At 39.1% G+C, this 25,484-nt stretch overlaps 1 protein-coding gene across 1 annotated transcript in view; it reads right to left on the bottom strand.

Moving 5' to 3' along the window:
- Nucleotides 1-25,484, bottom strand: part of LOC134798384 (adipokinetic hormone/corazonin-related peptide receptor variant I-like) — a 141,817-nt gene that overhangs the window by 22,573 nt on the left and 93,760 nt on the right. Inside the window, exon 4 of the mRNA XM_063770800.1 lies at nucleotides 17,542-17,690. Within this exon, the coding sequence (XP_063626870.1) occupies nucleotides 17,542-17,690 (149 nt within the window). The remainder of the gene's footprint in view (nucleotides 1-17,541; nucleotides 17,691-25,484) is intronic.

The raw sequence follows: 25,484 nt of genomic DNA on the forward strand, positions 1-25,484 counted from the left end.
TTGCTCGATATTGGGGTATCGGAAGGGAGTGACTTTCAGATCCATTTCAGTGCAGATGACGTAAGAAAAATAATAAAGGATATGAAGAGAGGAAAGTCGCCCGGTCACGATAATTTAAGTATCGAGCATCTGCTGTTTGCTGGTCCTCACCTGCCCCGCGTATTGGCAATGTTTTTCAACCTTTGTATATGTCACTCGTACCTGCCATCTGATTTGACCAAAACCATTGTTGTGCCCATTGTCAAAAATAAAACGGGTGACATATCCAACAGAGCTAACTACAGGCCTATATCTCTAGCAACAATTGTGGCTAGGGTGCTCGACGGCTTGCTCAATTTGCAATTGGACAAATGTATAAACTTACATGATGCACAGTTCGGCTTTCGAGCCGGTTTATCTACCGAAAGTGCCATCATTTGTCTAAAGCAAGCTGTGGAGTACTACACACGCAGAAAAACACCTGTTTATGCGTGTTTTCTCGATCTTTCCAAAGCCTTCGATCTTGTCAACTATGATTTACTTTGGAATAAGCTTGATGAAGTGCATTTTCCTAAGGAGCTCACACGCATATTCAGGTGTTGGTATGCTGGCCAACGAAATTGTGTTCGCTGGGGTAGTGTGTTGTCGGACGAGTACGGCCTGGAGTGCGGGGTGAGGCAGGGGGGACTGACCTCACCTAAACTTTTCAATTTGTATATCGATGCCTTGATCGGCGAGCTCAGCAGTACACGTGTGGGCTGTCATATAGATAGGGTATGCTTCAATAACATAAGCTATGCCGATGACATGGTACTGTTGAGCCCGTCGGTCGGTGGTCTGAGATTACTTATTGAGAGGTGTGAGTCATATGCCCTAGCGCATAACCTTAAATATAATGTAAGCAAGAGCGAGTATATGGTCTTCAAAGCGGGAAGCAAGTGCCCATCACACATCCCACCCATTTGTTTGAATGGCATGCAACTGAAAAGGGTTATCTCTTTTAAATACCTTGGGCACTTGATAACCGACGATTTCCGTGATGACGCTGATATCGAGAGGGAGCGGAGGGCCTTGGCCGTGCGGGCCAATATGATAGCTCGCAGGTTCAGCCGGTGTACAGCGCAAGTAAAAATAACATTATTTCGAGCGTTCTGTACATCGCTGTACACCTGCAGCCTGTGGACTCGATATACGCAAAGGGCTTTTAACGCCATGCGCGTACAATATAATGACGCGTTCAGGGTACTGTTGCGGCTGCCTCGGTACTGCAGTGCGTCCGGCATGTTCGCTGATGCTCATGTGGACGGATTCCACGCGACACTGCGCAAGCGCTGCGCCGCGACGCTCCGCAGGGTGCGCGACAGCCGCCACAGTCTCCTGGCCGTTGTTGCTGACAGATGGGACAGTGGCCTGATAAGGCACTGGTCCTCTCTGCATTTGTCATTAGTACCTAAGTTAGTCATTTAAGTTTATTTTTAAGTTAACCTTAGCTATAAGTTTTTTAAATTGTTAAGATGTACTAACAAAATATGGACCATGTTTGTCTGAAATAAATGCATTTTATTTTATTTTATTTTTATTTTATTTTTTTTATTTTAAAAGTTTATGTCAAACAAAGGGACTCCATTGGAGAGCCTTTAACCCTTTACCAGGCTGATGTATCAAAAATGACAATCGAATGTCGCACTTACTCATCGAAAATCTCAGAGTAATTAACAATGGAGCCGCCATTAACAGGCGTTCCCCTCTGTCGAAAATAGGCGGCCAATGGTCAACCACATGTCAACCATATGTATGGACTGACGTTTATCTGACATGACGTACCTATACATTTGATGTGCCCCTCCCCTGCAAAAAACGGCAGACTATTTTGTACCAAAAATTTTAGACATGGCGTCTCCGTTGGTTATATCCTCTAAGTCGAAAATAGATGACATGTTTGAAGTGCCGTATATGGGAAATATATATCCCTTACCCTGGTAAGCGCCACTTGCACCATCCCACTAACCCGGGGTTAAATGGTTAAACCGTTAATCCAGTGTCAAATTGCACTGGTAACCATGGTAACTCCACGTTTAACCGGTGAACCCCGGGTTAGTGAATGGTGCAAGTTGCCCTAAACCGCAGCGGTCGGCAACCAGCGGCCCGCGAACCTCTCACTTGCGGCCCGCGAGCCTCCCTGGTTATTTTGTATGTAATATTGACAAATGACAATGTCTGATAAAGTCATAAATATTAACAAAGTGCGGCCCGCGTCCACTTCGTTAACTGCTATGTGGCCCTTGGCTGCTAAAAGGTTGCCGACCGCTGCCCTAAAGGGTTAAACATTAACTTCGTAGCAATGCACATGAACAACGCGTCGCTTGGATAATTTTATCTATTATTAGACTCGGGTTATTAAATATTAAACGTGCTTCGCTTGAATAATGTAATCTAAGGTAAACGTACTGGTGCTCGACGCGGTCCCAGTACATGTCATCTTGAAACTTAAGTCATTGTCAATAGAGGTGACAGCAAGGTGTTATCTATTGGGCATTAGCATGTCGAGCACTAGTGTGTTTACCTTACCTACTGCTATTATTAATGTCAGCTTGAATTAGTGTATTTAGCCAGGCGTTTTCAATTCCTTTATAAATACCTGTAAACTATGCTCATATGGCACTGCAATCGTTTGTGGAGTTAACGACTTTTATAATAGTTTATGTGAATGCTACCTACTTACCTAATGGAAGGCATTGAAATACGAGTGTGGGTAAAACGATCACACACACATACACTGCTTTATCTACACACATATTATAAACTCTCTTTAGTGTATTCAGAAACCGCATGTTACGGATAGCGTTGGGGCATCGTTGCCCTCTCGCGGTAAGTAGGTACTCGCGGATGTGAGGAGGCGTCTCCGAAATATATTTATCGCTCATTTTGCACGATTTTTTTGCTGTAGTTAGTTTATAAACAACAAAATAATTTTATACTTTCAAGCTAATTAAATAAAAGATAAACTGAACGTCAATAGGGGATATTGCTGCAATGTTCTGCCGCCAGAGTGCAGCACTACCGACTCAGTAAATTCATAGACTAACTTATACATACTGTGCCTTAAACTGTTTTTTGACAAGTTTTCACAGACAATAAAATATGACATTGATGCATCAAGGCGGTTTGTTAACAAGGGCCTACCGGTAAACACGAAAATCGAAATTTAGTTATCTGCCGAGTATCTGCCTCTTTATCGCTTGAATATGCAAGAGCTCGGAGAGTGCAAGAGTAGAGTTACCAGATACAAATTTAGAATTTCCTGACAAAATTCCTGATTTCCGAATATTTTTCCTGACATTGGTATTTTGACGACGACGACGACGACGGGGGGGGGGGGGGGGGGGGGGGGTCTAGCCGTTAGCGATGGCCACCCGATTGAGACGATAGCCGCGTCAACTTCATATTATATTGTTATCTTCGCAAATGCGAATATTAGACATGATATTGATTTCTAAAACATCTATGTAAGTATGTATATATGCTTGAGTAAAGATTTGTTAATTAATAATTACGAAGTTATTGATAAGTTGAGTGGATGTCATATATTAATTTTTTTCAATGTTTTTGGATTAATTTAAGTAAATAAAAAGGTACTTTATAAAAAAAATTATCACCTTCCTTAAAATTCCTGACATTTTCGTGTTCCGTCCCCATTCCTGACAAAAGGGCAAAATTCCTGACAAGTCAGGAAAATTCCTGTCATCTGGTAACCCTATGCAAGAGTGATCTCTATCACTCTTATTAGATTTAGAGATTAGATAACGAAATTTCGATTTTCTTGTTTCGCGGTAGGCCATGTGATTGACGTGACGTGTGATGTGTCAATGTGGTTTGTTTACTGTATGTGCTACAAAGGTGCCACCTACGCAGAGCTTTGCCTAATATTTCCTATTAGCGGTAAGTAACCTTCACATGTCACGCATAAGTATTTTTTTTATTCAGAGACAAATTAGTGTCGGGGGCCGGGGCCGGCTGCCATATATCGTTCGATATCAAGTAACAAGATTCGTCAAAATTGTGCGTAATTTCATTTCGAATAAAACGTCACTTCGACTGATATTAGTTATAATAGAGGTCAAACAAATTGCGTTGTTTCTCAGAGATGTTCTAAATTTGAATTAATTAAAGCATCATTTATCGATACTTTAAAGTTTAAAGTAAACATTAAGATGCAAACACAGATACAGGTTTCTTAATATAGGCCGTTAGCCTATCGTGGCTGAATATATTACAGGGATGTATGGATTTTGATAAAGTTGATAAAGTATTTTTATCAACGTTGCAACGTATGTAAAAAACAAGCAAGCAATTTACCAATAATAATAACAAATGTGACTCATCCTTGATGTAAACAATATTAATTAAAAGTGTTAATTCCTTTATTGTCTATTTGCAAACCACTTTGATTTATTCTTATTGCAACTGTAAAATCTTGAAATCAAATCGATTTAATGTTGTATTTACTTTCACTGTTAAGTAGGTTTATTTTAATGTTAGTTTAGTTTTGTAGGTAGTTTTAATTTTAGCTATAGGTACTCATAATAATATTTACTTACTACTTGTATTTGTTTACCAGATTGTGGCAAAGTTTATTCATTTTGTTTATCATTTTAGGTGTTTACTTCTGTCTCAGAAAAAAACCGGGCAAGTGCGAGTCGGACTCGCGCACGAAGGGTTCCGTACCATAATGAAAAAAAAAACGGAAAAAATGCAAAAAAAACGGTCACCCATCCAAGTACTGACCACGCCCGACGTTGCTTAACTTTGGTCAAAAATCACGTTTGTTGTATGGGAGCCCCATTTAAATCTTTATTTTATTCTGTTTTTAGTATTTGTCGTTATAGCGGCAACAGAAATACATCATCTGTGAAAATTTCAACTGTCTAGCTATCACGGTTCGTGAGATACAGCCTGGTGACAGACAGACGGACGGACGGACGGACGGACGGACGGACGGACGGACGGACGGACGGACGGACGGACGGACGGACAGCGAAGTCTTAGTAATAGGGTCCCGTTTTACCTTTTGGGTACGGAATCCTAAAAAAATAGGTATTGTGTGCAACGGTACGGTACAATTACCTAGGTCCTAAATTTCTGGGGCCTTACAAAACTAGACATTGTAACTTCGGCCTTTGAATTTTAAGAAATTTATAAACCCTTATTATGTACCTGTTGCACAATATCCTATTTTTAATCTGTGTATGATTCAAAAGCTCCCTATGAGTGCAAAGGACGCTCCGGGTAATGCGTCAGTCTGATGGCTATTGCCTTTGTTAGCTTCAGTACCTTCCTATTGTCCTCATAGAAATCGTTAGAAACTAATAACAATGTTAAATAAAACAAAAACGAAGCAGAAACAATATAGCTTTGTTTAGACACCTGGGGGCCTAGCCAAGATACCAATCGTACAAACGCAGATGCTACGAAAAGACACGCGACTATTTTCCATACACTATTTAACTTTTGATAGGCGTTTTCTATCAACGATCTGTCACTACGGGTGCGTAGACAACATGCCAATCTTTAACCCTCCGTAGCGTTTCGTAGTTATCTCTCTCTATCACTCTTCCATATTAGTGCGACAGAGACAGTTGCGTTTCGTTCGCTACGGAGCGTGAGCGATTGGCATTTTGTCTATGCACCCTGAAATATGTAACCGGATCCCTTAAGACAAGGGTGCAAACTGAATGGACTGGTTGTTAAACTTTCTTCATGAGGGGTGGAGGGGATGGGGGGGTCAGAAAGTTCAAGAAATTGAAGGAGGCCCAGAATTGCAGAAAAAATGCATTTTGATTTTAAACGCGCCGCTGATCGCTCGCTACTGAGGGCCTATTACCGCCGCGAACCACGTTCGACGTGTTGCCTCTCTGTCGCACTTGTAAATTCGTACGTAAGTGTGACATCCCAGGTAACATGTCGAACGTGGTTCGTGGTAGGCCCTCTGAGGTGGTGCATTTACGTCTCGACTACAAAACGCACACAACAAATTTATGGTGGTCGGCGTTACGCAGCGTCTAGGGTAACATTCCATTTCTGACCGCAGCTGCACTACTGGTACTGAACGCGGCGGTGTTATTGTCAATTTCCATAGTAAAATGAAATGGTTGGAAATGGACTGTCACCTTTATGTAGGCGAACAACCGCGAAAGCGAAGCGGTGCGTCGCGGATGAAACAATCATTTGATACCCATATATATTAATGTCCCACGTAAGCGATCTCGTTGCGAACGCGACGCGGGGCGAGCGAGGCTAAGCGTATGCTGACGCAGGCGACGCAGTTCTCGCAGCGCAGCGCAGAGCAGATTTTGTAAAGTATGGAACGTCCTTGCGCTGCAGCGTGCGTAGCTAAAGGACGTTCCATACTTTACAATATCTGTTCTGCGCTGCGCTGCCTGAACTGCGTCGCCTGCGTTTCAGCTTGAAGCGCACGCTTGAAGCGTCCGTTTCGTGATCCTTGGGTTAGAGATATTTTGCAGTCCAGAGAGCCTTTCCCCTAATCGTTCATTGTTTACTTTATTTATTAATATCTGGGAGACCGAGCTTTGCTCGGAAAACATATGAAAACTCGAGAATGCGCGTTGTCCCAGAGATATGACCTAGCTAGATCGATTTTTCGCCCCCGAAAACCCCCATACAGCAAATTTCATCGAAATTGTTAGAGCCGTTTCCGAGAACCCCGAAATATATATATAAATAAATATATATACAAGAATTGCTCGTTTAAAGGTATTAGACTAACTAAATCTAAATCAAGTCGCGACTTCCAAAAACAACTAGGTACGAATTTTAATGCGACTCCTGTAAATCAAATTACCTAATTGAGTGCTTTTAACTGAATTTCGTTTATCTCGTGGAGAATTTACATTGCAAATTAGGTAGTCGATAGATGGTGAGATAGATAAGCAGCTGGTAACACTAAGAAAACTTTACGGATGAGCAGTATGACTCAAAATTAATTGGGCTTTATTCTTTAAGTAGTATCTGCGCAATTCGTCTGTTACCAATTTCGATATAAATACGGTCTGTTAAGTTTTGCTAATCGATTAATATTCATCTAGATAAATCTATCTATATATGTTAATATGTAGAATGAGGTTTGTACGAGAAAATCGTACCTTTAACTCACGAGGTACCTACGTAAACCACATCCTAAACTAATTGTACATTGGTTTCGCAAAGCTAATTGTACTACGGCGTGTAGAGGTAACTAATTTGCCTTTTGAAGTCAGTTATTTGGTTGATTTCTTCCAACCTCTTGTACCTATATATTCCATACAAAACATAAATAGGACAAGCTTCTAAATTGGTTGTATCTGAAATGGTGAGTCTAACTCATTTGATACTAAATGTATCAGAACAACCAAATAAATACACCACCCAAACTAGAATGTAACCGCAGCCAAATAACACTAGACCCTACTCATAGTGTTGTGTTCCTGCCGGTGAGTACCTAAGGTTGCCAAAGCTCAACGAGGGTGCGGAGTGTTAGGGCCAGCAACGCGCATGTGATACTTCTGGAGGTGCAGACGTCCATAGGCTACAGTGACTGCTTACCATCAGGCGGGCCGACTGCTTGATTGCCACCGACATAGTATAAAAAAAAAAAGTAAATGACTTATCCCTACCAAATAGAATTTAGACTAGTGGAATATTGTCAAAGTAAACTATGTAGTCAGTACATTTACTGCCATCTTTCGACACAAATGATAGTAAGTATGCCAAAGGTATGGAGCCATCGGTCAAAAAGATGGCACCATACTTTTGGCCTATCCTCGATTAGATGGCGATACTTTTTGACATTTAACAAATTTAACACATATCAATGAAAAATAATAATAATATCTGTATATTCTGTATAGTGCATATTTTGGTAACTGTACCTATATATTAAATGCTCCTACCCCACATTTCAAACATCTAACAAATTGTCACAAATGTTTCAAAACGTTATCGTGTTAATAATGTTATAGGTATTAAGTAGGTATGTACTTATACTTTGTAACACCAATGTGATTAATAATGACTGTATAATAATGATAAATTCCTGTTAATTAAACCACAAAAGCGGCTTGTATCCGATTCTAACGTCTCGTTTGAAAACATGACAAGTCTCTTAAAGTATCTAAATACGTGCCTAGTTACTCTGTCGAGAACAGAATCTTCGTGTTAATTGAAATATGCCATTCAAAACACTCTCCTCTGTCGCTTCCTCATTTTGGCAGAATAAACGCAATTCAAGCTGAAAATATGCCTTTTCGGATTGAATTGCGTTTATTTTTTATGTATAAAAAAATGACATTAACTCCGACATACGAATTCAAAGGCTTGTTTCAAAGGCAACCCAAATGACGCAGTTAACGTAAAGGTAGAGAGAAAAGGCCTCATTTCCGAATGTGGAGCGGTACCTAACAAAATGATATCGACAAAGTAAATTTAAAAAGTAGCCGAAAACACCTCGCGTGATTTATGCACAACCCCTTCTTCTTCTTCTTCGTGTTAGGGGCTATATAAGGCTCCAAAGCTTCAAACAGCTGCAGGATCTTTTTGATCTCGAGAGACTTTAACTCCTCCGGGCGCAATATGTGTCCGCCCAGGATTAAGTCACGAGTGCGCATTAGGCAAGGGCACTCTGTGAGGATGTGCAAGGGCGTCGCCTCTGCCTCCATACGGAGTCTGCACCGCCCCGCACAACCCCTTTCTGAATGATGAAGCTCAAGAATTTTAAATGAACGTCCTCATTACCTTAAAAGGTACAAGCTTTGAGAATACGTGACGGCCGGCGGCAAATTCAAACTTGTATTACGACAGAAAATTGATTTCCCGTCTCCCTTGCGCCAATACATGGACAGTAGTAAGAGCGAAATGAACACGCGACTGACATCAGTTAGAAACCATTTTGATGTCACCATGTGAGTTTGAATTGTTAGCCTGTCTATCCCACGTCACAATTTTAGAACACCGGAGCCCTTTTATTTTATTTTCTTAACGAACTGAACAGCAAATATGGCAAATTACCTAAAGAAAAAATATACTAAAGCTACATTGTTCGTAGAAGAGGGGACAGTTCCATAGGTGGGCACTATCTGCCTACTAAGTACGGGGAAAACTATAGTCTGTATCTTTAGGTATTTAAATAAAAGTAAAGAAAAGTAAAGAAACAATTAAATAGGATTTAAATTTTATCGATCTGAAGAGGTACTTTAGGAAGGACCTTGGGCCTTAGGAGGCTATTCGTAAAGCCCCAGCCAAAACTGAGGGGCTACCGCGAAAACCGAAATTCGCAAATTGCGGGGATCTTTCTCTTTTACTCCAATGAAGGCGTAATTAGAGTGACAGAGAAAAATGCCCGCAATTTGCGAACTTCGATTTTCGCGGTTATAGCCCTGCTTTTAACACATTCACTGCCAACGCTTGTAGAGTAAAGCGAGTGGTAAACAACCTCGGCAGAAATGAGTGTCTTTCATCCCTTGGTTAACAATCTACTATCTATACATATAATAAAGCTGAAGAGGGTCGAAAGTCTGTACATGGAAGATATTTGAAAAAAAGTTGGCTGGGGATACTTAGAATTGATAACAGAACACGTTCCAACAGTTTTTAGAATTTTTGTCTGTTTGTCTGTTTATCTGTTTGTCTGTTTATTTGAACGCGCATCACGTGAAAACGGCTGAACGGATTTTGATGAAAACTTTACTAATCTGTCGAGAAAATCCCCGGCCAGGTTATAGGCTATAAAAATTCAACCCCTAAAAGGGGGGGTAGCCACAACACTCGATTGACTTAAGTTTGCCCCTGAATCGTATGGCGCTACTTAGGAAGGAGAGGCAAACTTTTTTCAAATATGTTCTTACACTATAGAGTACCCTGGTAAACTAACAGATGGCGCTGAATTTAATACGATGTGACATAAATAAGTCACCGAGGAAGGATTTTGCCAGATTAACTCTAAGTTTAGAAGACCCCTTTTCTAAAATTTCAATCAATCGTACGGATATCAACAAATTTAATTGAATAATTGTGTTGATTTAATAATACAACAAAATTAAACGACAGTAAATTAATTGCCCCTCATTGCACAGTGCCATCTTTTGGGGAGCTGAGTAAACATTAAGTAACCAAGAAAACTAAAAATGGGTTTACACAGTTACGAAGTGGTAAAATAAACACACATACACATATCAACACGCGTATAATTGCATAAAATTATTTATTTTCTCCGTCATGAATTATACCTAATCGTAATTATATCGCATCCATATCAAATCCATATTCATACGTATCGCCTCCTTAAGCACTTAATAATGGCGACGAAGGTGGGTACTTTGAAAAAAAAACATTGACCTCTGTCATTTGCAGTGCCGGATTAACCCTTTTAAGCAAAATAAGCACTTGCTTAGGGCACCATGTCTAGGGGGCACCAAAAATTATCGAAAAATTTTCGCACTCGCTTCGCTCGCGTTTTCAATAACATTCTAAGATGTTTATGATAAAGGTGACATTCGGGTGGCGCCTGCAGCAGCATAAGGTACTCTGTTGCAACGTTACTGCTGCAGCACTGTCAATTTTCCTGATAAAATGATGTGACTGATTTCCACACTAAAAGTAAAAATATACAACTGTCTATCAAAATGGGTTTTTTATATCGAAAAATTTTCGCGCTCGCTTCGCTCGCGTTTTAAATAACTTTCTATCATATGATAAAGGTGACATTCAATTTTCGTGATATAATGATGTGACTGATTACCATACTAAAAGTAAAAATGTACAACTGTCTATCGAATTGCGTTTTTTTATATCGAAAAATTGTCGCGCTCGCTTCGCTCGCGTTTTCAATAACTTTCTAAGATATGATAAAGGTGACATTCGGGTGGCGACTGCAGCAGCATTAGGTACTCTGTTGCAACGTTACTGCTGCAGCACTGTCAATTTTCCTGATAAAATGATGTGACTGATTTCCACACTAAAAGTAAAAATATACAACTGTCAATCAAAATGAGTTTTTTATATCGAAAAATTTTCGCACTCGCTTCGCTCGCGTTTTAAATAACTTTCTATCATATGATAAAGGTGACATTCAATTTTCGTGATATAATGATGTGACTGATTACCATACTAAAAGTAAAAATGTACAACTGTCTATCGAATTGCGTTTTTTTATATCGAAAAATTGTCGCGCTCGCTTCGCTCGCGTTCTCAATAACTTTCTAAGATATGATTAAGATGTCATTCGGGTGGGGACTGCAACAGCATTACTCTGTTGCAACGTTACTGCTGCAGCACTGTCAATTTTCGTGATAAAATGATGCGACTGATTTCCATACTAAAAGTAAAAATGTACAACTGTCTATCAAATTGCGTTTTTATATCGAAAAAATTTCGCGCTCGCTTCGCTCGCGTTTTCAATCACTTTCTAAGATATTATTAAGATGTCATTCGGGTGGGGACTGCAGCAGCATTACTCTGTTGCAACGTTACTGCTGCAGCACTGTCAATTTTCGTGATAAAATGATGTGACTGATTTCCATACTAAAAGTAAAAATGTACAACTGTCTATCAAATTGCGTTTTTATATCGAAAAATTGTCGCGCTCGCTTTGCTCGCGTTTTCAATTACTTTCTAAGATATGATAAAGGTGATATTCGGGTGGGGACTGCAGCAGCATTACTCTGTTGCAACGTTACTGCTGCAGCACTGTCAATTTTCGTGATAAAATGATGTGACTAATTTCCATACTAAAAGTAAAAATGTACAACTGTCTATCAAATTGCGTTTTTATATGAAAAAATTTTCGCGCTCGCTTCGCTCGCGTTTTCAATAACATTCTAAGATGTTTATAATAAAGGTGACATTTGGGTGGCGCCTGCAGCAGCATTAGGTACTCTGTTGCAACTTTACTGCTGCGGCACTGTCAATTTTCGTGATAAAATGATGTGACTGATTTCCATTTTCAGCTGAAATGCAGCAATGAACGTCACTCAATTTACTAAAAAAATTCAATGTAATCTTGATGACCCTAGGGAGAGGGGGCACCATGGTCTAGAAATACTTAGGCCATCAAAATATCTTAATCCGGCCGACTGGTCGTTTGCGGAGTCAAACGATTTGGGACTCGCATTTTATACGCATTACCATGCCTTCCCGAAAAAAATCTGATCGCATTGAGGTTACAAGGGGAACGTAGTCTTCCTCAGGAGTCTGAAGAAGACCACGGTAAGTGGCGCTCTAGCCAGGCAGGCCGCTTCGCTTTCGCTCACGCGCGTATACCTTACTATATCGTCCGATATTCACCTACTACTCTGTCGTTTAAATCCTTAGAGAATATAACCAACGGAGACGCCATGTCTATAATTTTCGGTACAAAATAGTCTGGCGTTTTTTGCGAACGTTTTCTGACGTCGGTTGACCATTGGCCGCCTATTTTCGACAGAGGGGAACACCTGTTAATGACCACTCCGTTTGGTTATATTCTCTAAGTTTAAATCACGTGTAAAATTTGAATAAGGGCGAATAAAACTATTGATTTTGGAGTGTAGTTTTATTTAGTGCTACCTAATTGTAAAATATTTTATCTGGGCTTCAGTCCTCTAGCATATCCATATTATGTCAACTTTACTTCAAGTTCCGCCTCCAGGGGAGAGGGAGAGACATTAGGATTAGAAATTAGCCGCTTACTGACACAGACCGAATTACACGCGGGCGGAGCCGCGGGCACAGCTAGTTAATTAATAAAGACGAACGATTGAAAATATCCAATTAAAAAAAATATTAACAAATTTAATGAGAACTTTAGTTTACGAGATTTGTGTACGTTTTCCATTTTAATTAAATTTGGCAGTGGCTATAAATAATCCTGAGTAAATATTTCAGCCAGTCCAATATTGTCCAGATGAGTAAGTATCGTGTTATTTGCAGAAAGTTTCGAGGGATGGGCGGTCAAACTCGATAAGTCTCTATAAGTATTTTGTCACTTAAATAAGAACTCTACGCACGTCACATATAGTTCTAATTTCAATAACCCATTTGCACAACTTATCGGGTTACACCGCTCATCCCTCGGTTTTTGGGTTTTCATTCAGAATAACACTTTCTGTGGTCTTGTGTAACTGGTGTTAGGCTTAAAGGATGACTCACGTTAGACCAGGCCGTGCCCGGACCGGGGCGTCCGACATGTCATTTACTAAAGTCTATTTTTTTATTCGGTAGACTAAAATGACATTTCATAGTATGAAATGACATTTTATGTTCATATTATGAAATGTCAGTTTAGTCTACCGATTAAAAAAATAGACTTTATGACGTGTGATCGATGATCACGTGGTGCTTTCCATAGTAAACGAAGCTCCTGAAGCTCCGACCCGGCCACGGCCCGGTCTAACGTGAGTCATCCTAAATTGCTCGTGAAACTTTTATTTACTGTAGCCTAAATGGTTATTTTATTTATAATATAAGTAGGTATCTACTGTTTAAATTTAAATTACACATATAGTTTAAGAAATTACGTTAATACAATAGCCAGAACAGTTTCCACTTATAGGTAACACAATTATTGCTCAATTAGGGAATTATCATAATCTAAACCTAAATTAGCCTGTGTCCTCAGAAGTCCAGACTCGGGGTTTGCCAACGAGCCATGGAGCGTAGCATATTAGGTGTCAAATTGCTGGATCGAGTCCGGAACACCACGCTACGCTCCAAGACCCAAATTGTCGATGTAGCTCGGAAGGCGGCCAAGCTAAAATGGGACTGGGCTGGTCACGTCTGCCGAATGCCGAATGAGTTGTGGGGCAAAATCACTTCAGAGTGGGAGCCCGAAAACTCAAATCGGGGACCTGGCAGACCCTGCCGGCGATGGCGGGATGAACTAGACTCCTTTTTAAAGGAGTGGCCAGACATAGCACTGGACAGAGATTTGTGGAGAAATTGGGGGGAGGCCTTTGCCCAGCAGTGGGACACGACAGGTTCCAAATAATAATAATAAGCCCGCAGGGCAGCTTGTGGCGAGCTGTTGGGAAGTAACGACCCCACGGACCCGAGTGCTCCCGAGAGTCGGTCAGGGTCTCCGTCTCCGGCGTGTCTTCGTCGGTCGGAGTGGACCCCAAGGGGACCCGCAGGACTCTCAGCTCTGGCTTGCCTTAATTGGCCGTCCAGAGAGAAGTCGTTAGAGCTATATGCTCCAGGGGTGGAAGTGAAAGATGCATAAGACGCGAGTTGGCACAGTGGCTGTTAACAGCCACTGGGTAGAAAGCGGCGCACACCTCTCGACACCCCTGAGCCGCTCACACCGATGTTGCTCCTGGTCGTCTTCCCGACGGCAGTTTCAGGGGCCCATCTAGTGCGCGGCAAGTCACCACCTGCCTCGATAACTTGTGTAAACATTGTTATGGCAGGTGTCCGTACGTCTTTGTAATAACCCAGTCTCATAGTCCACCCAAACTTCAATCCATAGACCGGTATACTGTTCTCTTTTTCTACAATAGTCCCAATGCCTGCTGAGACCGGTTCATGGGTGTCTATTGTTGCACCTGTGAACGGGTTCCAGCAGGCGTTCTACATGACATAAAAGCTCTCCAAGGGGCCTCTACGTGTTGGATCTGTGTCCCCACGCAAGCCTATCAAAAAACCGGGATTATAGGCCCGTGATATCCAAGGAGATACAAATAATAATAATAATGTTGACTCGATGATCATTGTTCCGATAGTTGTGTCAGCGAACGGTCTCATAGCGAAGAGTCTCGACCAACACCTAGAGAGACTCTCGCTGGGTGGTTGGATCAATTTAAGGGTCAGATGCAGAAGGCGGTAATTTTGGACACGGCGCGTATAGTACGTCGGTTCCTCACTCTGCGGCCCTGACCACCGGCAGCTTGGGCCAAGCCCCGCTGCCGGCGGCAACCTAGGTTAGGTTTTTTATAATGTGTTTATAATTATGTATTTTTTATTGTTTTGTAAGTGTTTTTATATTTTACTTTTATATTCATATTATAAATCACCTAGCCTAAGAATTCAAATAAATAAAGGATAAAGAATAATAATAATTAGCCTGAGGCTTGTTCCCAGGACACTGGCCGCATTCCTGTTTAAATTAAGTAATTTATAAGTTTGTTATATTATTATGTTGTTAGAATATGATTAAGAGGGGGCGTAAAGTCAAGAAATTATACTCTCTATCTTTAGGTATTTAAATAAAAGTAAACAAAATCTACCCTCAAATGGCACCTTAAGCCAGCGGAAGGTAGATGAAAACAATACATGATCAAATAATGTCGGTTAAAGTCAGTCCGTTCAGGGACAGATCCAGGTTTTGTATTTGGTTGGTTAACCAATAAATGTTATAATGACCCGGTAATGTACAAATTCTTTGTTTACTTTTATTTAAATACCTAAAGATACAGACTATAGAAGGAAATAAAAGATATGGCGCGCCGCGCGAAACAAGCGACGGAAGAATTGGCCTCTGCGTGGGTTCTTAACTTTTATCTCAATTACTCTGAAAATGTTAATTGATTTCGTTCATTTATTTAATACTTATTTTTCAAATTTTGCTTGTCTGATCTCTCGGCTATATTATACCTATTTTATACTAGTAGTAAAGCTAAAAATACTAGCTATTTTATACTAAAATTACATATCCATTGGTAATTATAGGTGATAGGGATATACAATTTAAAATAAATGAGAGTTAGACATATTTTCGTGTTTTTTAGGGTTCCGGACCGGACCTCAAAAGGAAAAAACGGAACCCTTATAGGATCACTGGACTAGCAAATGTAGTCTAGGTTCAAAATTACACAATACAATTTTGCGTTAGCCGGGTTTAAACTAAACTCTTTTCGTTCTCTTGTTACTGACCACTCTGTCACGCTTCAATTTTTGTCTTTTATCAAATAAATAAAAATGCGTGTCTTTCTAGCTGTAAATTATAATGGTCTTGAGAAAAATTAATCACAAAATTTTTTAAGGACAAAAAGGTAGACAACGAAATACTAGATTGTTAACTAAGGGATGAAATGATGCCTTTCACCCGAGTTAAACACTCTACTTTTCATTTCGAATACGAGGAAAGTAAAATGCATGTTTTTTTTTTAAACATGACTAAGTGTAAATTTTTATAGTAATTTTTGAGGGTACTTTCAATTAACAATTTAGGCAAAAGTATCGTTATTTAAGGAACGGGGAGTACAAATCCATTTATACCCAAATTTCAATTGCTTATCGTAAAAAAATTAATAACATCGTACTTGGAACCTAAAATGCTATAGTGCTGAAACGTAACATTTTCTGCACACCTTTTAAAACAACAATGACCATCTTTCAGAGCATGAGAAATGAAAATAATTTTGACCCAGCTCCCTCTTAAATGTGACGTTATCTATGAAAAGGGACCTTATTGTCGATGGCACTTACGCCATTATGAACGATACTCCGATATAAATTCAATGCCGCGCGACGGTGTGCGGCGTAAGCGCCATCGACAATAAGGTCCCTTTTCATAGATAATGCCCCATAAAGAGATCAAGGTATAAATGTCGCACGCGGCCGCTGAAAGTAGGTACAAAACGCTTTTGGCCGGCGTCAAACGCGATTCAAAAGAAAAAAGCATTTTATTTTCAAAGAGTGTAATTATAATAATTGGTAATAGGCGTTCGTTTCCTTTATGTTAACTTGTGTTTCCTTTGTGTACCTATTTTGATCATGCGTAGGTTAGCTATTATACTCAGTTCTTCACGCGTACCTACCTACTGATTTCTTCAATCATTATTTTATTAGCGGAAAAAGTAAAAAGACTAAAAATAAATGAGCTCCATTAATAATGAGGTTCTACTACCAGTAGAAAGAAGGGCGCAACTGACATTTCATTCAAAACTTGTGTTATTTACATTGACGGGATCTGCAATTTTATTATGTACTTAGGTCACATGTACGAGTAGGTATCATATGTATGGTAGGCAGAAAATTAATTATGATGAGTTTCTTCAAAAAAGGAGTGTACAGGTGTTTAAAGCGCGCATGTAACACCCCTGTAGTTGCAGGCGTCCATAGGCTACTGCAACTGCTTACCATCGGGCGGGCCGTATGCTTGATTGCCACCGACGTGGTGAAAAACTACAGTTGTTCATCACTCACCTATCAACAGCGATGCAGATGAGCACGAAGCTGGACAGGTAGAGGCCGAAGGTGCGCGTGGACATCATGAGGCGGCACATGAGGTCGCCGACAAGCCACTGCACGGTGCCCGCCCACGCGTCATCACTCACCTATCAACAGCGATGCAGATGAGCACGAAGCTGGACAGGTAGAGGCCGAAGGTGCGCGTGGATATCATGAGGCGGCACATGAGGTCGCCGGCCAGCCACTGCACGGTGCTCGCCCACGCGTCATCACTCACCTATCAACAGCGATGCAGATGAGCACGAAGCTGGACAGGTAGAGGCCGAAGGTGCGCGTGGACATCATGAGGCGGCACATGAGGTCGCCGGCCAGCCACTGCACGGTGCCCGCCCACGCGTCATCACTCACCTATCAACAGCGATGCAGATGAGCACGAAGCTGGACAGATAGAGGCCGAAGGTGCGCGTGAACATCATGAGGCGGCACATGAGGTCGCCGGCCAGCCACTGCACGGTGCCCGCCCACGCGATCTCCAGCGGCATCATTAGGAACGTCACCTGGGGACAAAACATTCATAAGAAATGTTTATTAGCACAAAATAACACAAAACTAAATTCATTTAGAACATAAATATTTGTGCCATAAGGTCCTCACTCAGCTTCTTGTCACGTTGTGTATCTTAGGACACACAACGTGACGCTAATTTTCAGTGAGGCCTTGTAAAAGATGAAAGCTAAAACTAAAACTAATACTAAAACTAATTATAAGGTTTATTAAAACAGTATAAATTATAAGGCTATTAATTTTATATATTACCCATATGTATGTGCTTTTGTCGCGCTCGTATGTGTATGTGTGTGAGTGCGTGTATGTTTATTTGTTGGCACGGTTGCCTAAGTGCTACAATAGGGTATTTGACTATTAGTCAAATTAGTATCTTTTTTCGAACTGTCAAAACGATATGGAATTTATATGAAACATTACACAATGACGTCATGGTCAAGCTACCTACTCTTTATACTTCTATACAATTTATAAAATAGAAATTGTGTCTTAATATAACTGCTGTCTACGTTTCTCTATTCATCTTCTGGTGCTTTATTTCATGCATGGCGTGAAATAATTTATTTTAAATACAGTCAGTTACTCTATTTTTGTTTATCTAGCATTAGCAGAAAGTTCCGGAGTTTAACTTTAAAAGAAAAAACTTCATGAAAACTTGTTGTTGTTGTTGTTGTGTGGCCACTAGTTTTTTGCACCTTGAAAATAATATGGAATTTTAGTTTAGGGATACATTTTCATTGTCAGAATCACACCTCAATAAACTTCTCGCGGCAAATGATGGTCCGTATTCCGTATGATAGTTTCGTCAAGTCGCTTTTGGTTGCGCTAAAATAATTGAAGAAATATGTTTTTCCCGTATTTTTATTACCATTTCTAAATAAATAAATTAGTGTGCTAAACTTACAAAAAATGTGTACCTACAAACATTTTAATATGTACGTGACAGATAGGGTCAGCCACCCTGCACCCTAAACTAAAAATGAATTATATTCACCTATAAACAAAATTCATTTAGTATAAGGTGGCTAGTTATTGAAGGCTGGCCAGTTATGTAATGTAATGATGTGATGTTAGATTTATTTCAAATTGAGTTTTTGTTTGTTCACGGCATATTGTAAATATGTTCTATATATAACGTGTAAATTGGTTTTATGAATAAATGACTTATGACTTATTGAAACCTTATACTAAAATGAATTCTGTTTATAGGTGAATAGAATTCATTTTTAGTTATTGGCCGGTGTCCAGTTACTGGCGAATTGCCCTACTTCGTTTACTACTTCTACATCTACTTCGTTACTTCGTTTCAACGCGAGAGGTAGGTATAAAGAAAACCGGGCAAGTGCGAGTCGGACTCGCGCACGTAGGGTTCCGTACCATAATGCAAAAAAAAAACGGTCACCCATCCAAGTACTGACCACTCCCGACGTTGCTTAACTTTGGTCAAAAATCACGTTTGTTGTATGGGAGCCCCATTTAAATCTTTATTTTATTCTGTTTTTAGTATTTGTTGTTATAGCGGCAACAGAAATACATCATCTGTGAAAATTTCAACTGTCTAGCTATCACGGTTCATGAGATACAGCCTGGTGACAGACAGACGGACGGACGGACGGACAGCGAAGTCTTAGTAATAGGGTCCCGTTTTACCCTTTGGGTACGGAACCCTAATAAACCAGTGAAACTGTCTTGAACTAATATTGGTTTAAGTACAATAAGTTTGTTCGAGCCCGGGTAGCTCTAGCTACTCGTTAGTCCATCTGAACTTTGCATTCTATTCCAGTGAATTAGCAATAGTTCTTTGTTTTACATGGGGGCAAAGTTGTTGTTTAACTTCTCGAGCTGCGAGTAAACGAAAGATTCCAAAATTAAACCACGAGCGTGGCGAGTGGTTCGAAAAGTGGAATTTTGAGCGTTGCGGGAGTTTTAAGGCATGAGAGTTAAACAAAATTTGCTACCGAGTGACAGTAGTAGTTTGAGTTACAAGGGATCAAAATGATATATTTCCGTCAAGGGCGTACATTGAATCCTGAATGAAGCGATGGATTCTAAAGTAGAATCCTGAGCGTAATGAGGAATTCAAGTGTTAACGCCCAAGACAAAATAAATTTGATACCGTGTGACACATACTGCTTTTCACATCAACTATGAGGAAATTATTATGTTCCAAAATATGTATTATTTGACCAAAAAAAAAATAGTTTGCAAAAAAAAGAAAAAATCGTGTCCTAGAACAGAAAAGTACAACTTTGATCCCTCTTAGCAGGGAAGAAAAGTGCCACTTTGATCCCTCCTAGCGGGGAATAAAAAGGCCTTCTTCGAATAGGTGATGTGAAAACAAAATTATTACCCCACACCAACGCAAGTGAAATATAAACCGTAAACATTACAAATCAGATCCAAATGAAAGCCAACTATTCAATATTTATTATTCAAAATACATACCAAAAAGTCAATTTCACCAGCCAACACGAAGGAACCAATCAAAATTTGCATCTTGCGGATCAAATGTAACTTTCTCATCAGTATTTGACAAATAAAGAGAGCTTTAAGGATGGCTCACGCTAGACCGGGCCGTGCCCGGGCCGAGGCGTCCGACATGCCATTTTCTATGACGGCTGATAGGTAATCACGTGGTGCTTTCCATAGAAAACGACGCTCCGGAAGCTCCGGCCCGGGCACGGCCCGGTCTAACGTGAGTCATCCTTTACGAACTGGTGTGGTGAAAAATAAATTGACGAGCAATAGTAGTTTGTGTTACAAGGGATCAAAATATTACATTTTCCTCAAGGGCGTACATTGAATCCTGAGCGTAATGAGGGATTCAAGTATTAACGCCCAAGACGAAATAATTTTGATACCGTGTGACACATACTGCTTTTCACATCACCGATCAGGTAATTATGATAATTAAAAATAAAAATATTAATTAAACTAAAAAAATTAAAAAAATGTGTCCTAGAACAGAAAAGTGTTACTTTGATCCCTTCTAGCAGGGAAGAAAATTGCCACTTTGATCCCTCCTAGCGGGGAAGAAAAAGCCCTTTTTCGAATAGGTGATGTGAAAAAAGTTTTTTCAATGGTTGTCCGGCCGCGGGCGAGTAGACAGAAAAGTAAATAAAGTGCTTATTTATTTGCTGGTAACAATACACAGAGGGCAAAATCAGACAAAAACCCTCACAGAACTAATGACGACAAAGGGATATAAATAAAGAAGAGGGCTTATCGATAGCTTTTAGAGAATGGAATTTGATGGAATAAAATAACACTGATTTGCACCAAATTTTATCGCTAACTGCCTGTTCTATATTTACATACAAATATACGTATGTAGTGTTATTTTAAACGTTAAAATATAATGGCCACCTCCTGTCTCCATGATCAGATCAGCTCGATGGTACCATAATATTGTATTGTCACCTGACTTATGTATGCAAATTTTCAGCTTCATTGGAAGTGGGTAAAATTTAACTTGCCAGATTTGACCCGTACAAACGTAGTCAAACCTACATTCATACATAGATACATAAGTAGGTACTTCTTCTTCTTCTTCCAATGCCATCTCCTACTGGAGGTCGGCCATCATGAGGGCTATACGAACTTTAGACACAGCTGCGCGGAATAATGAGCGTGTGCTCTGTTTGAACCATGTTCGGAGATTTTTGAGTAATGAGTTACGTCTTCGTCCGGATGATCTTTTCCCTTGGATCTTTCCTTGTATAATGAGTTGAAGGAGTTCATACTACCTACGTATACATATACTACATTGCAAGTTAATAAAAAGCTTGTAAAATATTTCTATTTCTAAAAAAAATCCTTTTCAATAAGATGTCGTTAAGACGCAGACAGTTAATTTAAATTCCATCTAATACTTACAGACGTGACCCAACATGTTCTAGACGCATTTGCATTGCTGTGGCACTAGTGAAAAGTAGTACAAGTTCCGCGCAGCTTAGGTGAAGAAGGGTGTAAGTGGTACACGGCACTTATGCCCTTTTGAACCTGCGCTGCGCGAGACTTTGTACCCCTTTTCACTAGAACTACATTGAATTCAATTACTACCTACGATCCACTTCTTTTACATGCAACGATGAGTTAAGAACGAAGCTATCGCTATCCATATAAATTTTTACACTTTTTTTAATCAATTCTATGTTTTTTACCGTAATTTAATATACAAGATAATGAAATAAAAAAAACCAAACACCAATTCATATTTTAATTTAATTACAAACGAGTGGATTGAAAACTGTATTCGTTGCTTTCGGCTGTGTTATTGAGATTCTAGTGTTTTTATTTAATGTTACATTCAATTATATTTAAAAATGAAATTTCATCAACCAAAAACGTCACTTTTGACACTGACAGATCTGTATAGTATCGCTGTGACATCTTATAGGCATTATTCGAATACGGCCGTAAGTTTAGTAAAGGAAGTTAGCTCTTGTCCTACCAACTTCGGCAAAGGAATTATATCCCGAATTCCTGCTTTTGTTTGTCTTCTTTGTTGTTAGACTACATAAATAAGATATTGATTTACCTAATGTTCTCTATAAAAAGCTTTTGTTCTGTAATATTAGTCTGTAACGTAATCAATACCTAATCAAATAGGTACTTACGTAAATAGGTCGTCCCTACTCGTAGCTATGGGATGTCTGGCGTGGAGGTAAATTCGGACGTGCATTTTGACATCAAAATAATATCTAATAGGGTATTTGAAATTTTTTTACGAATGGTATCTGTCGATCAGGTTTGTTTTGAGGATCTGTGGCCTATTTTATAAAGCTACAAGTTACAATTTACAAGCGGAAGTACCGTTCTAACACATAGGGTTAGAAAGAGACTTCCGCTTGTAAATTGTAACTTGTAGCTTTATAAAATATGCCACAGATGTCTGTATGGGACCCATAGTCTAAAGTCACAAATGATGGTCAAAGAGCATGTAACGTTAGAAGCCGTTTCGATGTATGGAAAACAAGGAAATTGCGATTTTGTCGGTGAAATATTGCGTTTATGTATTGTTGCTATACAATATTTTAATTAAATAAAATGTATAAATAATCGAATGGTATCATTATTTTTTTCCTCTTTGGAACTTAAAAAAGAAAAATTTTAATATAAAAATACAAAAAAAAACATTGATGTAATTTCGTTATCATTCGCGAGTTTCTTAGCTAGGAGGTTTCTCTTAAAGTATGACTCACACTCAAGACCGGGCCGCGGCCGGGCCGGAGCTTCCGGCGCTTCCTTTTCTATGGAAAGCACCACGTGATCATGCACCGATCAGCCGTCATAGCAAATGACATGTCGGCACGGCCCGGTCTAGCGTGAGTCATCCTTAATGGACCGTTAGCATTCGTGATTTATGTGAACTCTTTGGGATTAGATTCTTTATTTACTCTCATGAATTGGAATGCTTGTAGAATAAATTAAATTGTACCGTCGCGTCGGTATTTCTAAAAATAACAAAAGATTGGAAAAATGTAAGGTAGCCTTTAAGAGAGTAGTGACCGCCCTTTGAACTTTACTCGAGTAGCCAAATTAATCGGTATGTACAGTTAGTAGCAGAAGTTGCTAAGCAGGCGAGGTGTTCAAAATTACCTTGACACGCTCTTATTCTCTTAACAATAAAGTCGCGTCAAGATCATTTTGAACACCTGGCCCGCTTAGCAACTTCTGCTGCTGACTGTACTAAACGTTTTACAGAAATATGACTACCTCGTCTGTTCATAAGTCTTGAGACGAATGTAAACTTGTAAACTCAAATACATAGTTCGATTATTGAAATGTTATACGATTACATTAATATTTTTATTTAACAACTAGGTACACTATAATTAATTAAATTAAATTGAGTTTATTTAAAATGGCCTTCTATATTTTTTATTATAGTCATATGATATGTTGGCATTTAAGGGGTTCCGGCACATACCGAAAATGGTATGTTTAATGGCGGGAAAGTATCGGAAGTAAGTAAAAGAAAATTGTAATAGATGAAATATCAAATTATACACCGAAATATTGAGAAATGCTTCGACTATTATGCTGAATAAGCAATATGTAATTACCTTGCCTGTATTGTGGTGGGGAAGACACTTTCATAAGAAGGTACATAGTATTTTCCTCTACGTGTTGGATCTACCTCTATATCCCCACGCAAGCCTATCAAAAGACCGCAAGCCTATCAAAAAAACGGGATTTCTAGTTCTAGGCCCGTGAAATCTAAGTAGATACAAATAATATGACACATTTCGAAAAATATTTGATCAACTTTCGTTAATTTTATGAAATGTGTCGTCTCAAAACTTATGAACAGACTATGAATAATAACATAGAATTATTAAGCTACTTGCGACGTTATTTGAAATGTTTATAGCAGTAATTTTACTATACAGTGTGTAAATAAAATACGGGCAATAAATTAAACCAGATATAGAATGTATCCGTCTAACCATTAATTAATAAGCTTTTTGAAGTTACACTTAATTATGACCCCGTAATTCATTTTAAAATTTTTACCGAGCAGCAATGTACTGCAAATATTAAGAGACATAAGATGACATTACGAGATACTAGCTTTTTAATAGTAATTACCATAGAGAATTTAGTAAGACAAGATTGCTCACTCCATACATCAGTTTTGGTACCAAAAAGATTAGTATTTTCATAGTCGACATCTAGCATCGAGTAGCGGAATTATCAGTACTTTAAGTAGCAGTAGTAGTACTGTCAAGTGACAATAGGTGTAGCACCGACCGGTAAGTCTTATGTTGTTGAACTTGTTGAGCATTAGACTTTCCGACTTTCTTAATATATTTCTATATGTAAGTACCAACAAGCGTTGACAGTTACTTCAAAAAGCTCGTATCCCGTAACATGTGTGATGAATTACATTGCGGGCTGAATTATATAGTATGGTTAAAATTTTTATTGTATTTTTAAGCAAAATCTATCTCAATATACTTCTTACGCCCTATGCAAATCACCGTTTAAATATTGGCCCGTATTGGATTTCCACGCTGTATAATAGAAGCCAGTTTATACGCCTGCTAGCGCTAATATTTCTTGTTTAAATGTATATCTTAAAGCCGATTAATTAAATAGTAAAATCGATAACAAACAAGTAGGAACATGTCGTATGTAGGTACTATCACTACTTATCATTGTGGATAATGGAGAATTTTGTAGATGACTCAAGTTATTTTATATATCATTCTACCTACCTGTCAATATTAATTAATGTACTTATTCATTTAATTAGGTTCATTAGGTTGGATATTAATCAAAATTGCTTTGGAAAATCGAGAAAAATATTTCATTATTTTATTTTAATATTAGTTTATGAAATGAAGCTCTTTTTCAATATATTTTTTCATAAGCTTAATGATAACTCAGGGTAAATGTAGGGGTAGGGGTACATTATACTTTCAAAGGTGATCTAATTTGTTGTATGAATTTATAAAGATTTAGGGAAAATCTTTTTTACTTGCTAAGGCAGAGGCAGATAAAACCAATAATTTAACATGTACGAGTAAATTGGTTTTATTACTTTAATTAATTCTACCAAGGAGAATTTGAAATAGAGGAATATTGTCAAAGTAAATTATGTAGTCAGTACATATACTGCCATCTTTCGATACAAATGATTAACACTTTTAGAACGCCATTTGACTTTGATCCTTTATTTTTTCACTGTTGTGTTATATTTGTTAAATGACAAAAAGTATCGCCATGTACTCAACGATAGGCCGAAGGTACAGTCAGCGGCAGAAGTTGCTAAGCGGGCG

The sequence above is a fragment of the Cydia splendana genome, chromosome 16, assembly GCF_910591565.1.
Source record: "Cydia splendana chromosome 16, ilCydSple1.2, whole genome shotgun sequence".
Taxonomy (NCBI): domain Eukaryota; kingdom Metazoa; phylum Arthropoda; class Insecta; order Lepidoptera; family Tortricidae; genus Cydia; species Cydia splendana.